The sequence below is a fragment of the Anabrus simplex genome, chromosome 2 (genome assembly GCF_040414725.1).
Source record: "Anabrus simplex isolate iqAnaSimp1 chromosome 2, ASM4041472v1, whole genome shotgun sequence".
Classification (NCBI taxonomy): domain Eukaryota; kingdom Metazoa; phylum Arthropoda; class Insecta; order Orthoptera; family Tettigoniidae; genus Anabrus; species Anabrus simplex.
Genome location: NC_090266.1, coordinates 911198578 through 911214906, shown reverse-complemented (window position 1 = coordinate 911214906; position 16329 = coordinate 911198578). Strand labels below are relative to the sequence as shown.

Here is a 16329-nt window from a genome sequence, read left to right as displayed (position 1 = left end):
GATGATGATGCACACCAGCATCGAAACCGGTACTGAGTATAATAAAATGTTATAATAATTTTTTCTTATAACATTATATGGTATTGAATAGGTGGACCTCTCTTGTTTCCATTAGATTCTCGTTTCAATACGGAATTAACATGAAGTTTTTAAACTTAAATGTCAGGACATAGCGAGTGCAGTAGTGAAAGCGACTGAAGTGAACATGACGGTAGCACTAGCGATGATATTCTACTTGATGTATGGACAAAGATAGGATCTGAACGGCCCAGATTTACATTTACGAGGCAAACTGGACTGAATGTACAAATTCAGGATATAAATAATCCGCTAGAATATTTTCAATTGTTTATCGTGCCTGTACACAAGAGTATGTTATTATAGGTTTCCTGTTGCTTTCCTCACTGAGCCAGATTCTCTTTCCTTGTTTTTGGCACTGTAATCATGTTAACAGCTTGAAGGTGAGACTGTTTTTTAAACCTCATGAAAATACCTGACCAATTAAAAGTATCTTACCGTAAGTTCCCGTTGCTTCCCTCAGTGATCCAGATGCCTTGCCCTTCGTACTATGATCATTTTTGACAGCTTGATACATATTCTGTACTTTTGAACCTGATAAAAATACTATACTATGCAAGAGTATCACACTGTATGTTACTTTCTAGTACCTTATGGAAAATGTGCCACTGTGTTAGTAGCTCCTCGAAAGAAATGTACCGCTTGACAGGTTAATACTAACCTTAGAAAGTTCTTCTAGAGAATGATTCTCCGACATAACCTTTTTCGAAAGCTGCATTAGTAGCATTGTCCTTCTGCTTACTTTCATAAGTACTTGTTACATCGCTGAACTTCGTCACTTGATAAACCAGTCAATGTATCACCACCTTAATAACTTAGCACTATCGAAAACGCGGGTTCCCTCGCTGTCATCCATGATGCAATGTGAGAAATGAGGCGCATGGTCTAATGATGCAAACTGGAACGTTTGCATAGTCTACTGATGCAATTTACAGTTTAACTGATTTCTGCTATGTCGCTTAGGTTTTCAGTTAACTGACAACTATTGCCCTCTTGTAATGCAGTGGAGAATTTATTATAGGTAGCTCAAACTTTCCTCTACAAGATATTGTTAAAATCTCAATTTTCGTCAGATGGCGCTTAGTCTACTGATGCATAACTCCATCCAATTATAACATGGAGGATTGAGTGACTTACTCTCCCAACTACTGGACTGGAAGAAGTTCACGGCCTTATTGTTAAAATTATGGTAAAATAAAGTCTGGTTTTTCTAATATCTATTAATTCTTATTTTCAATAAAAAGAAAATTACAAAACCCCTTTTTTATTTTTCTCCAAATTTCCTGCAACAATCGCCCACCATTCTGCATCCCTCAGCCCCACCTTAGGCTACACTATACCTCCCTTCTCTTCCTCCTCCCATCTACAACTCAACTCTGTTCTATCTCTTTGCTTTTGTTGTTTCAAATTTTCAAAGATCAATATTGAAAACAAATAAATATCTCAGCACTTTCCCATCAACATTATTCTGTTTCTATGCATTTCAACAACAGAATTCAAGAAGATTCTCCCTATTTTAAGTGTTTAACCTAGTCTTTTAAGAAGCGCATTCTCCATATTAGAAGAAAACATTATCATTCAACTCTATACTTGTCTTAGACCAAATATCAACAAGATAATTTAAGTCTTGCCTTAACTTTATGACTGACTGATGGCGGTCTCTAGCAAGACCGAAACTAGTTTCAAATATATGTAACGTTTTTAGGTTACAATAAATGAGTATTGAAAGGTGGAAACCTTTTAGTTCATGTTTTACATTGAATAGCTTCCTCTTGACTAAGCAACAGAGTTACCAACTGCATTTGGCACAGTCCTGTTAGATGCTTCTGAAAAACCTGCAAATTTTCTCCAAGTCCTGCTTGAATTTCAAGCTATTACTGTATATTTATTGGAAATAGGGCATGGTTGAATAAAAAATGTATGTACTGAATGAGATGGCTACCAATATATCACAGTTTACATTCATTTCCACATTATACAACAAGAAGAGAGGAAAGTTATAGAAATGTTAACTACAGTATATGAACTTACCAAGATGCCATTGAAGTATAATATATTAGCTCCTCAGCCTAGCTGCATGGCAGCAGAAAGGTCACTTAATATTTGAAACTGGTATCATTATTAATGCAGGCTTACAGATTAGAAAATACACAACATAGAAAAATTCACGAGGTATCTCCAACTACCAACCCTTAAACTTTGGGCCCAATAACTACTCCTTTAGAAAACGCTGTTGGTAACTTGGTTTTGGCATGTTCTCAGAACAGTACGTATGCTATGTAATTCTGTACTTATACTGCAAGTGTTATAGGATTTGGATAGCTTGTCAACTCCCACGGAAACCTGAATTGTTACTGATGTGTGATGTATTGTCGTGTCTGGTGGGTGGCTTGACCAACTCAGGAAGAACATGCAAAATTGACAATCATTCCACACTTTCAGATGCTTTGACATTCTAGATGGCAACAATACCATAGACCACAGTACTGTACACCAACAGAAGAGAAGTGCTAACATCACCTGTCGACAAGTCACAGACAGTGTGGCTCCCCTTTCATCTGAAGTACAGCTGAAAGGAGTTAGACAGACAATTGTACCAGAAAGTTTCCAATGTCCTATTTTCAGTAAAATAAGAAATAAAGCCATGATGCATCATTAAGCAGACCTTTTCTTTTTATTAGCATTAAAATACAAAGTCTTCTAAAATATATGTAGGGTTGTTATAATAATAATAGTAATAATAGACTACAGTACTGTACACTGACAGAAGGGAAGGCTGTCACCACCTGTCGATAGGTCACTGAGACACAGTGGGTGGTATGAATAAAAATGAGAATATAGTATGTACTCAACTTTTCTGAGAATATACTCCACTTCATAAGAATAAAGTTCTTGAGAATGTACTCACTACCTGAGTATATACTCATATTATGGAGGTGGTGTAATATATACTCACCTTCCTAAGAATATGAGAGTAGACTCTCATATGTGGTATGAATAAAAGGGAGTACCTTCTCAAACTGCTGTGTGTATACTCACTTTGTTTTGAGTATGGCTGATAGTTGTCTCAAACTTGAGTATATAGTCATTTTTTGCTTTTGAGATTGAGAGATTTCAAGAACATGGCTGAGTTTATTAATAATGTGGAGCCTCATGGAAAAGTTTACAAGGAGAGAAGTGAACATGTGAACTTTAATAACTTCAAAAGTCTGCATAGTTTTTTAAAAGTGAATGTGAACTGATTAAATCAATACTTCTTTGGACCAGAAGAACTGGAACAAGAGGAGGTGCTATTAAGAACATAGTTAAATTAAAAGCATTTTTAAAATTGGTAGGTGACCCTGGATTTCAGTGTGGCATAGGGAAAGATCTTGGCATTCATCAAACAACTGTGTCCGAAAATCTTGTTGAGGTGACCGCATCATAGCTAATGCTGCAGTGTAGATAAAATTTCCTGAAACAGATATGGAATTTGATGTTGCAAAACAAGAGTGGCAGGATAAGTACTATTTTCCAGCAGCAATATGTGCTCTTGACTGCACTCATGTTAGAATTAATAAGCCTCCAAATTACAGTTATGAATATATAAACAGGAAAGGCTATGCAAGTATTACTGTACAGGCAACATGCAATGCCATGGAAGTTTTCACCAGCGTCAATGCCTCATAGCCTGGATCTGTGCATGATTCAAGTCTGGAGAAATTCAGCTCTCCAGACAAGATTAACTCTTCGTGGGAGGAAACATGTATATATGATCGACTTTTCTTACGCTCCAGGCGGAAATATATATATGTTCCGTTCGAAAATCGCGGGTTTATTGGCCGAAGAGGTACCCAAATATGCTCAGAGATGGTAGGAGCTGTTCTCTCAACTCTTCCGGTGAGGGAAATCCCTGCAGTATCTTGCTGAGTTTGTTCTCCTGTTTGTGGGAGTTACGTAATACATACATTGCGCGACACAGTTTTCTCACATGCGTACTTCTTACGTATGTTCGTGGTTTTCTGGTAAAATGGCATTGCAAAAACGTATCAGTGATACAGACATAGTGTCAATATTGGATGATACGGTCAAAGAAGTGCCTGATTTTAGTGAACGCGAGTCCAAGGACGAAAATTCTTTCTCCAGCTCGCCTGAGTGCAACGACGACACAAGTGACACTGACGCTGACACAGATAGCGACAGAGCGGACGACTGGATGGACGTGAGTAATAGTGACCCTGGGCCAGCAAATAATATTCCCGTTCGTAATATTGATCAAGGGCCAATATTACCATCACACTTTGATACTGATACGCCCCCTGTAGAATATTTTCATCTATTTTTTGATGACGAAATATTTGATGATATTCTCAGTGAAACTAAATTACATGTGAACAAAAGGAAAATACAGGCAACACTGACCACGAAAGAAAAAAAAAAAAAAAAAAAAAAAAAAGCAGAATGAGAAATTGGCATCACCCAACATTGCATGGCAAAGGCATTTATTGGTGTCAACATCAACATGGGGCTTCACCCCTTGCCAGATGTCAAAGACTATTTTTCAACGGCCTGGGTTAACAAAATGTAATTTTTTACTGATGTTTCTCCCAGGATGAGTTTTTACTTATTTTCTGGAATCTGCACTTTGCTCATGGGGAAGGAAATATGCCTCTGAAAAAGGGTGAACACATCCAGGCTGTTCTAGAGAAAATTAGGAAAAAATGTATGTTATTTCATCAAGCAGGTCCTGACGTTCCTGTGGATGAAAGTACATTTAGTTTCAAAGGAAGAGTTTCATTCAAGATTTATAACCCGAACAAACCTACGAAATTCGGGTTGAAAGTTTTTGCTCTTTCTGACAGTAGCAATGGTTACCTGTATAATTTCATTCCTTATAGGCCCTATGGAAAAATATGACCTTGAAAATACAGGTCTTTTGAAGACAACTCAGGTTGTGAAAAGTCTGTGCTCATCCCTCATAAGAAATGTCAATATTCCACACTCAGGTTATCATATCTATACTGACCGTTATTACACCTCATCAGATCTAGCTAACGAACTACTAGGAATGGGTATGGTCACAATTGGTACTGTTATGCCCTCCCAAAGATATGCTCAAATCTGGCAATGTAAAGAAAATGAAAAGGGGGGATATAATCAGCTGCCAGAAAAATGAAATGCTGGCCCTTGCGTGGAAAGATAAGCGCTTAGTGACCATGCTGATTACCTGTCACAAGGGTGACAGAATTGCAGTCATGCCTCTAAATATCCTAACCAGCCACCTGTCTCCAAGCCCGATGTAGTACTAGACTACACTAAAAGCATGGGTGGGGTTGACAGAATTAACCACTATATTGCAACATATCAATTCATGACACAGTCATGTAAGTGGTACAGAAAGATGTTCGTTTAGCTACTTGAATTATGTATAGTCAATTCATTCTTGCTATACACTATGGTGCAAAACCAAGGTGGTAAAAACCCCACGAGTCATAAAAAGTTCAGGAGGTGTTTGGTGGAGTCCCTAGTAGAGGAAAGGGTAAGTTTCCGCAAGTCACTTCCTGCAAGCAGGAAGCAAACTTCAGGTGGTCTCTCCAATGAGAGACAAAACAGAATACCACATTTCATAGACCGAAGTGGTGTCAAGTCCCTCACTTGTGTTGTGTGTAGGGCTCATGGTCAATGCAAGTGCATTGTATATTTTTGTGAAACTTGCACTTCAAAGCCTTATCTGCATCCAGATAAGTGCTTCAAGGTATACCACACTCAACATGAGTCTTGAGGATCCATCACCTTGACACTTATAAATTCAGGGTATTATTTGTATACTGCTATGACTATTTTCTGACAGATTTTTTCACTTTCTGATGGACAAAGACAACAAATTAAACCAAAATATCATTGAAATAAGTTTTTTGCACATATATTTCATAATAGCAGACTACAGTGTACTTCAAGTTAACCAGTGTCACATCATCAAGTGGAGTGTGCCTTCTGCCATTCTTCCAATGAAAAACTGATTTTACGATTTTTATTTTGACTTCAAACCGCTTCAAATTTGGATTTCCACCCCTAAACAAGGAATGTGGTATATTTAGGCATATTTTCATGGTTTTAGCAAATTTCTCAAAATTTTGTATGCATTTTTATTTTTTTATTTTCTTTGCTGCCTATGGCCATAAATGACCGCCACCCACGAAGGGTTAAATCTAAATAGGGTAAATGCACTGCTGTTAGCGGATAGTGGTTATGGTACTGCATCATGGCTTATGATACCATTTAGAAATTCACAAACACCTCAAGAAACTGCTTATAATAGGGGCATTACCAAAGAACGACTTGTGACAGAAGGAAGTTTTGGGCAACTAAAACGTTTCCCAAATCTTCAGCACAAAGTACACCTGTCTTTAAATAAAGTGCCAAAACTTATAATTTGTTGCTGTGTGTTACATATTATTGCTAAGTACTTACACGGTGAGGACCCTGAACTACCACTGTCAGGTGGCAATGTGAGATTAGAAGATGTAAACAAGGATGACGTGGCAGCTGCTGCAAATATCAGGTGGAATGGTGAAGCTAGGCGAAATGAATTGCCCGAAATAATACATCAAGGTGTTTGAGTTGCAGCAAGTACCAGTGTCACTCTGTTCATTGTTCACTAAAAAAATTTTAAAAAATGTATGCAAAACAAAGTATTTTAAAAATATATGTACCTGACTACCATTCTTTAATCTCAGATTTTAACTTTTTCTTCTGTGAGTTCCAACACTCTTATTTGCTTTAACAGCACCAAGCGCTGCAGTTCTGTATTGTTTAGAGTTGTAGTTTCATCAACACTTCTTTTTCACTTAGGGGTAGCTACAGTTTGCAAGTTCATGATTTCTATAGGACTCCCTCCTCCTCCTCCTCCTCCCTCTTCCAATATTACAAATTCCACTACAAATGGAGGAATGTGTTCTGGCTGAACTTCAGGAAGCCCTACTCCAACCACAGTTGCTCCTACGAAAAGAAACGAAAAAAACGTTTTAATTCACTTACACGGTTTTCTTTTTTAGTGGCTTTATGCTGCACTGACTCAGACAGGTCTTATGGCGACGATGGGATAAGAAAGGCCTAGGAGTTGGAAGGAAGCGGCCATGGCCTTAATTAAGGTACAGCCCAGCATTTGCCTGGTATGAAAATGGGAAAACACGGAAAACCATTTTCAGGGCTGCCGAGAGTGGGATTCGAACCCACTATCTCTCGGATGCAAGCTCACAGCCGCAAGCCCCTAACCGTAAGGCCAACTCGCCCGATATATATATATATATATATATATATATATATAGTTTTCTATGGACAATTGAATTAGAATTAAATGGAGCTAAAATCCCAGGCCCAGGATTCGAACCTGGGTACTGTGAATGAAAGGCCTGGGTGCTATTTGGTTCTTATAAAACACTAAATAGAAATATCTTATCCTTAAAGTTTGTAGCGTTGGCACACAAAATACTTTCTACAACCTCTATAAACCTGTTCAAGAAAATAAATCGTGAATATACTTTAGGGACATACCTGGCATTCGTGTCAATGCTTGATTAGTATCCCCATCCAACAGCTTGTGGATAATACTCTCCCAGTCCTTCAGCACTATCCTTTTATTCCCCATTTGGTTTACGTTGCACTTTTGTTTCATCCTCATTTCCATATTGTTTATCTTTTTTGTTATGGTGCAGGTCTCAACTTTCTTGCTGAATATGGCTTGCAATTTTGTTTGAATTGCTTCCAATGATTCGGATTTTTCTTTCCGAACCGCCAGCAGTTGGGACTTACTAAAAAGTACCGCATGTTCCCGCAAAATATTTGCAAATGTTAACACAGGAATACTTTCCATATTGAACGATCAGTAATTCATGTTAGTACTATACTAACAAATAAAATCGTATTTAATAGCAATGGTATTTCCGTTTAGATTAGAGTTATTCATAAGTTATAGACTGCCAGAAAATCTGCTAACGTAACATTAAAAACCTCCACATCTAGAGGGAAAACAGCTGAATTGGCAAGACTGCTAACCAACATTCTGCAACAAAATACAGACTGGAACAGCTGATCAGGAAGATGTCTGACTGCACATGCGTGATTGGAATAATAACAGTAAGTTATTTGTTAAATAGACCACCTATAAAATACAAAGTCTTGTCTTGGATGATTTACATAGATCTGTTAACTAATAGTGGTACATGTTTCGCCTTGTATGAAGGCATCATCAGCCACTGTCTTAACCTTAGATTGAAAATAAGCATCTAATTAACATGTAATAATGAAATGAATTTTTAAAATCTTGAAGAGATTTGAAGTAAAATAACATTAAAAATAACAATGATGGTTTAAAAATATACAATGTGATGAGTTACAATGCTGGAAGTATTAACAAAATCAACATTAGAAGGCTGCTATGATAAGTACAATGGATAAAACATCAGACTGTTATACAACAAGTAGTAGGATTGCTATAAAAATAAAGTTGACTGTCCGGCGGTTACAATTAGACGATGGCAAAAAATCGCATATATTGAAAATAAAGAAGAGAGAATAAAAGTTGAAGGTTGGTCAAGAGATCCGAAATTAATCATAATCATGAAGATAAAAGACAGAAGTCAGAGGCATATGGTGAAGTTGTAGAACACATTGAAGATATGACGTTGTAGAATAGAAGTTGAAGAACAGTTTTAAATTGGATCTCTATGGACCATCTCACTTGAAAGCAATGCTCAAATGTTGCAAAAATGTGAGTTTGTTGATATTCTAGTTGAAAAGGCATCTGTAAAAGGAAACAAGAAACGTAGAGTTAATTGTGTGAAAAGATGTTTTAAAAATATTACCATTTGACGATGACGAAGATAACTTGTAACGTTATGAGTTAGAAGGATTTGCAACAGTAGACTTCTTACTACGTGTGTTATAGCTGAAGGTTTGTGTTGGAGGGGGATCTGTTTGCAGTGACATAACAATTGGCTTGTTTGTAGTACTTGGAGGGGGCTGCTATTAGTGGGAGGGAAGGAGGAGAGTGTATTACTGCGCGTGTTGTATCGGTGTAAGGCCATTGGAGGGAGCGATGTTACAGTGGGTGTGGCTATGGGTTTATTGGTTGCATTTGAATTAGAGGTACTAGCGGTGAGGGGAAAGGAGGGGGGTGTTTTAGCTGTAGAGGAGGTGGGAACGCTAATTGATGTGAGGTTGAAGATTTTTAAGAATATATTGGTGAGGGGGGGTTGATTCTCATAATAAGAATCTGTTCATACAAGGGGCTTCTGTTTTAATCAATAGTGTCATTTAGGTTCTTATCTTTATTAAAATGCTAGTCGAGGAAAATGAATAAATTTTCATATTCTGTCATAAGTTTACTTTTATCGACTCTTTTGAGGATATGGAGGTCTTGTTCTATTGTGGTGAATTTATGCCCTGTGTCCCTCATGTGGTTGGCCATTGCGGAGAATTTATTGTGTCTTTGAGCATTGTAATGCTCGGTGTATCTGGTGGAGAAGCTGCGGCCAGTTTGGCAAACATAAGAAAAATTACATGTAGAGCATTTCAATCTGTATATTCCTGATCCAGAGTAACTATTGTCTATGATGTTAATAGAGTTGTGATTAAAGAATAAATTACGATTATTGTTTTTTGTTGTGTAGGCTATTTTTACCTCGTGCTTCATTAATGAATTGGTTATCGGATAAATACTATGGTTAGTGAACGTGAATTTAGCGTATTTTGGTTTGGCGGGTTTCAATGGAGTTAAATTTGTAGCTACTTTTAGTTTGGTTTTATTAATGATTTTATCAATCATATCTGTGTTAAATCCATTGAGTTTAGCTATTTCCTTAATGAATAGCAATTCTTTCTTTAAATTAATAGAGGACATAGGGATCTTTAATGCTCTATATATTAAACTGTGGCTTTTTTATGTGAGTTGGGATGTAATGGGACCTTTCCCACCGTCCCCCATGACTCATGGGACCATGTGACAACAAACCAACCCTTTCGGGTCACGAACACATGGGACCATGCTCCACGGAAGTCGATAGTCAAGGGACCTTTTCGGCCTGTGCCGATTTCTCCTCATTGGGATTGTATCATAATAATATAAATGAGAAGTCATCGGCCATGCAGCACAGCAAGGTCAATGCTACTCTCCCGTTCCTGAGGTCTAAACACCGGCTACTCAGGGTCGAAGACCGTCCGCGGCAAGTAAAGGCTATAAAACTTAAATTATTTTACAGGCTTACAATGAACGGAAGAGGTTTTCGGATGCTTGTTTTTTGGTACAGATAGGCATGAAATAGTTTCAAACAATTTACTAATCACTCGGGGAAATATTTACAACAATTACTGACATCCTGGATAACTATAATACATGTGACATTACAAAACATATATTTTAGCAGCGGAAAAGTCTGTGCTACCATCGACATCAACAGTTCCCTCCACATTTCACAGAAAATCTATGTCGATGGCAACAATCGCTGGTAATGTCTCTTATACACGAAATTTTCCTTTATGACACGTACCTTAATGGTTACCTTCCTCTCTATGAAATGAAGAATGTCCGAGAGTATGACACTACTTCTCCATACTTTCACATTTTATCCCACTGGATTACCTGTGTCCTACATTGTTTCCATAAATGCCACATTGGTTTAGATGTGTGCTATATTGGTTTATTTGTGTGCTATCCACCGGTCAAACATAAACTGTCGAGTATGACAACATAATAAAATAACCCTTCAATATTTACAAAGCAAGCCATGTCCCTCCCAATGCGAGTATTCCTTGGGACTAAATCCCGTATTACACAATAAAAATCTATTTACACTGAAAAATTTTCGCGTTAGAATGGTCGGCTAACTTAACTACCGCAGAAAATATCTAGAAATCAATAAAAATAACAAAATTGGAAATAATTAATCCAAATGCTCCGACCATATCAAAAATCCATCACTTAAACGCGGAAAAGAAATAGATGGTCTCAAGTCTCCCATATGAAATCAAGCACCGACTTGAAACAAACTTATCACTTGCGATTACTATCAATGGACTCTCATGAAGTCTAAATTCAAATTGACATTAATTAACAATAAACAAGAACACACCCTGAAAAAGAAACATATCAAACACATGTACAAACAAATACTAGGGCTGTAGTCATTCCGTTGTGACCCGCTGTATGAGCGAGCGGTCGATCCCTTCTGTGTTCACGTGAGGTCTGAACCTGAGACTCTGGCCGTCTCCATCCAGTGCGCTGTAATAAAAAAACCTAACTTAGCTAATCGTGTCGCGGACAGTCGTCAATTTCTACATTGTTCTTCGGATCAAGGCTAATGGACTGTGTGCGGTGGTTACATATAATTTCTGCCTTATTTCTCACAGTAGAATGCAACATTTTAACAGAAAACACTTCCTTGGCAAGGTGAGTTCCTTTGGCTGTCCCCCTCATGGGCCTCCCTTCTCGGGGCAATAAATCACGACTCAAGTATACTCCCCTCACACCATGGTGAGAGACTATTTAACACGCTCAATAGCGGCAGTCACTGGGTCAATAAAATCATTCAATTGAGCTAATGCAGGGTCCACCTGCTCGAACCAACTCATACAATCATTATGACCAATAATTATTTCTCACATTAAACAGCCATATTAAATCAAGAACTCCCTCATTTTGCCAGAAGTTGGAATTCAACCACTCATTTCTTCTCGTAACCTAGTTCACACTTTCATTCGCCTTTCACCGAAGAACAATGCCTCCTAATCTCTCCCGTTTGGGCCGAGATTGTGTACCTGGCATCAAACTAACCTGCCATTTAAATAGATCGGCATGAAATCATCGATGAAACATATACGAAAAGAAATAAAAATAAAAATAATGATAATAATAAAATAATCATAAAAAATAAATTATTAAAATCCCGCCAAACACTAAACAGAGCTTCTACACGTAACCTCACTAGTGTAGTGGGGGGGGGGGGGGGCAAGCGTTCAAACCTCAGCACAGCAATTCTCAAACATCTTCAGTTGCAGCCAAAGCTTACACTAACATGCAATAAACTACTGATTCCACTTTTACGACTATAGTGCTGACTCTATTCCCAATCTTTCTTTTATACGGGCACTTGTTAATGACTCTGTCACCTGCTAATCCCTGCTTGACTTAAGCAATTGCTCAGGTGAGATCTACAACATTAATCTACACGATTTTCTATTCCTTTTCCTTCTCAGCACTAAATAAACAAAACTATGATAACATGCAAATATAGCCACTAAAAGGGGTCCCAAATTCTATACACTGACATTGGATCACTCCCTTCCCATATCTAATTAACTGACACAAAATGAATAAAGGGTCTCCCAACCATTCTAAGCGGAACTAGCCTATCAAATCATATTATTAATAACCCTATCCTTACATTACTGTTATTTACAAAGGGAAATACTAGCACTGGAGTAGAGACATAACTTGGTACTCAACAATTTGACCAAAGATTTCTAAGTAAAGGAATTCACTACCAGTTAATGCAATAAATTCTAACAAGATTTACAAAAACTGCCTATCATTCACATATTACTTACCTTTTCTTGCAAGTGGTTTAACATGTTACAAACACATTGACACTTTTCGGCGATGCAAGAATGGGAAAGGGCTAGGATTGGGAAGGTAGCTACTGTGGCCTTTATTAAGGTACAGCCCCAGCATTTACCTGACCTGGTGTGCAAATGGGAAACCACAGAATATTCCATAGATTAAATATCCCAGATATCATCCAGAAAATAATCCTCACTTCTACGGGGCCAAGATACAAAGGAAGTAATTTGCTATCAATCAAATAGACTTCTCCTAGGCTGAGGATATTAACAGACTAAAGTTAAATTGTGTTTGGAAGTTCAAACCCGGAGCCAAATTTAAAAAAAAGAAACACCAGAGGTCCAATCCAAGTACTGTGACTATTCTCCAGGCAATTCGCAAGCACAAGGCTTTTCTCTACATGGAATTCCCAGTTTAAAATTGAATATTGGATTACATGAAAACAAAATGAAAGAGCAATGTGAACAATCAAGGATTACAAGACCACAAAACCCATAATTTCCACTACAGGCATAATAACCAAACAGTGATGAAAATAATAATTTTACTGTTTTTATGCCCCACTAACTACTTTTATACTTTTCAGAGATGCCGAGGTGCCAAAATTTTGTTTCGCAGGAGTTCTTTTACATCCCAGTCAATCCACCACCATTTAGCCGACATATCTGAAAACCTTAAAATACCACTGGACTGAGTCAGGATCAAACCTGCCAAGTTGGGCTCAAAAGGCCAGCGCTCTATCATCCGAGCAACTCAGACCAGCCTGTGACGAAAAGGATCACCTATAAAGTACCAATAACTTCACTTCCTTTCTTTCATTATTTCCTCTCTAACATTTGTAGTCTTTCTGATCCTATGTGAAGATAAGGATTGATGTTACTTAGGGACCTTAACTTCGTAAGCTGAGATCTAAGCAGGAAGGCCAGGAATTCAGAGATAAAGAGACTCAAAAACATGCATTGATAGTAAATTAGAAGATCAAAATGGAGCCTATAAGGAGAATTATGCAAGACGTGATGCCAAAAATAGCTCAGATAGGAGGTTGAATTCAATTTCAGGTTACTTTTTCACAAATCTTTGCTGCTCTATATTAACAGTATTCAGCCTCAGCTTAATTTCTTAACAGTGTGAAGCACATAGTCATTTCCAAGCTGAAAACTTGAATTTGGTGACTGATCTGAAACACCTTGTTTGAAGAAATTACAATAGGTAAAAATGGACTACTGTGGGAATGCTACCTGCTTCACCTAGTACCATAAACTATAAGTGTCTAGACTGTCAATGTAATAACTAAAGTACGCCAAGAGATGAATGAAACAAGCAAGCTACTTTTCTACTTTAGCTTACCACTGAATTACGAGGCCTGTAAAAAAAACCCTGAAATTTGAAAACTCTGCATAAAGGCAAAGTCTTAGTAGTTTCTGGCAAGTGGCATTGTGTAGCGATAGCCTTTGTTAGCCATACACCACACATTTCTGGAATAATTAACAATCACTCAGGAGCTGTTAATTTGCGAGTGTGTTCAGAAGTCCGAATATTACAAGCAGTGCATAAATTTTTTTTTTTTTTTTTTTACAAGCTGCTTTACGTCGCACCGACACAGATAGGTCTTATGGAGACTATTGGACAGGAAGTGGACAGGAGTGGGAAGGAAGCGGCCGCGGCCTTAATTAAGGTACAGCACCAGCATTTGCTTGGTGTGAAAATGGGAACCCACGGAAAACCATTTTCAAGGCTGCCGACAGTGGGGTTTGAAGCCACTATTTCCCGAATACTGGATACTGGCCGCACTTAAGTGACTGCAGCTATCAAGCTCGGTGTGTATCAAAATTTGTTTCCCTTTCAAACTGGGGAAAATGTTTTATAGTGGTAAGGAAAAAATTCACAGATACCAAAAAAAGCACAGCAGGTCAGGTCAAACGTGTTGTTGATGGTGTCTTTTGACATTAACAGTCTTATGCACCACGAAATCCACCTACCTGAGGGTCAGAGATCAATCTAAAAGTCTGGAGTCATTCGAGACAAAATGTCAGGAGGAAAACACTAAACATCTGGAGAAACAACTCCAGGACCCTCCATAAATACAATATGCCAGCTCACGCATCACTGTTGATTTGTTAACTTTTTTATGAACTTGAAAGTAACTGTGCTTCCTCATTCATTCTACTCACCTGATCTAACCTTGGCAGACCTTTTTCTATTCCCCAAATTTAATACAACCTGAAAGGATGACAATTTCAGACAAATAAGGAGATCAAACTGAAACTGCAGATGGCACTGCGTGCGATCAACCAAACTGCTTACCAGGACTGTCATCATAAGTAGTGGAAATGGCATTGGGAGTATTGTATTAATAGTGGGAGTACTTTGCAGGATACCCAGCTAAGCTACAGGTAAGCCCCCTAAATAATTATTTTCAAAATCAATTCTTCACAGACTATAATTTTCCAAAACGTTTATGGGCTGCATGTTGTAGACAGGTAAATTCTATGTCATGCCAGAGAGAGTATGTTTTATATTGTCAATTACATAAATTATAACAAGAAAATGGAACCTCATAACTAAAAAAAAAAAAAAAAAAAAATACTGGAGAACTCACCTAAAGTGTTCCAGTTCGGTATCATACATGGCAGGGTTTAGAGGTCGAAACGTAGCTAATTTTTTGATTTTTTGCTCTTGTACTGCATTACACTGCGCACAAAGCTTATGAGGAATTTGAGTCATCAATTTAGGAACAGCAAAGCTTCTGTTCACACACTCATACTGTTCACGTATATCTTTGTTGTAATCACCATCCTGAAATATAGAATTTCAGTTAAGAACAAACAGAAATTATCTGCATAAAAGGGAAGGGGGGGAAGTAAAAAACAGGAAGCAAACAAAAGAACTCACAACAGTAATAAGTTCATATTAAAGATAGTAAATTGCAAATCACTGTTTTGTTTGTTCGTACTTAACACTTGGAAAAAATCGTGCATCAAGAGGCCTACCATATGGCTTTGAACAAAAAACACAATAGAAAGACTTCAAGTAGTCTGTCTGCATCCTATGTGTTAATGGTGATTAAACACTGTCAGAAATCAGTACATTTTAGAATCTTAAAAATTTGGATTGTAGGATCCTAAATACAGTAAAACCTCATTAACACAAACTCGCTCAAGACAAACACCTGGTTAACGCACAAAAAAAAGTGCTGGCAGGGTTCGGTTACCTAGAATTAGGAACAGATTTTTTTTGAACCCTTGAGCTATTAAGTATCATTTAAGGCAACTTCTGTTTGTAATCACAGTTTGTATTTTAAGTCAAAATTCACAACATCCCTTGGAAAGCAAGCACGTCAAAGAATAGCAGGCAACAACAAAACACCCACTTCAGTGATCACATCATCACTGCCTGCTAAGAGACCTCCGCTGGCTAATGGGTACTGTGCTCTAGCATGCAATAAAGCTCAGTGGGCCTCAAACACAATAATCATGTCTCAGAAGTGCAATTCTAAACAACGAACCAGTGTAATTAGGTCGACAAATGCAAATGACACTGCCTATATACAGTTTTTAATCCACACGCCCTTCAATAGTGAGCATTCATCTTCAGGAATGTACATTATTGCATGCTAACAATTGCTGATACTGTGTGGAAGGGGAACCTTTTTTTTC

General features: G+C 37.8%; 1 protein-coding gene across 4 annotated transcripts in view; it reads right to left on the bottom strand.

The window, feature by feature from the left end:
• LOC136863185 (uncharacterized) overlaps window positions 1–16329 on the bottom strand; it is a 185985-nt gene that overhangs the window by 105074 nt on the left and 64582 nt on the right. For all 4 annotated transcript variants that reach the window (XM_067139541.2, XM_067139542.2, XM_067139543.2 and 1 more), the window contains one exon: window positions 15273–15469. In XM_067139541.2, the coding sequence (XP_066995642.2) occupies window positions 15273–15469 (197 nt within the window). The remainder of the gene's footprint in view (window positions 1–15272; window positions 15470–16329) is intronic.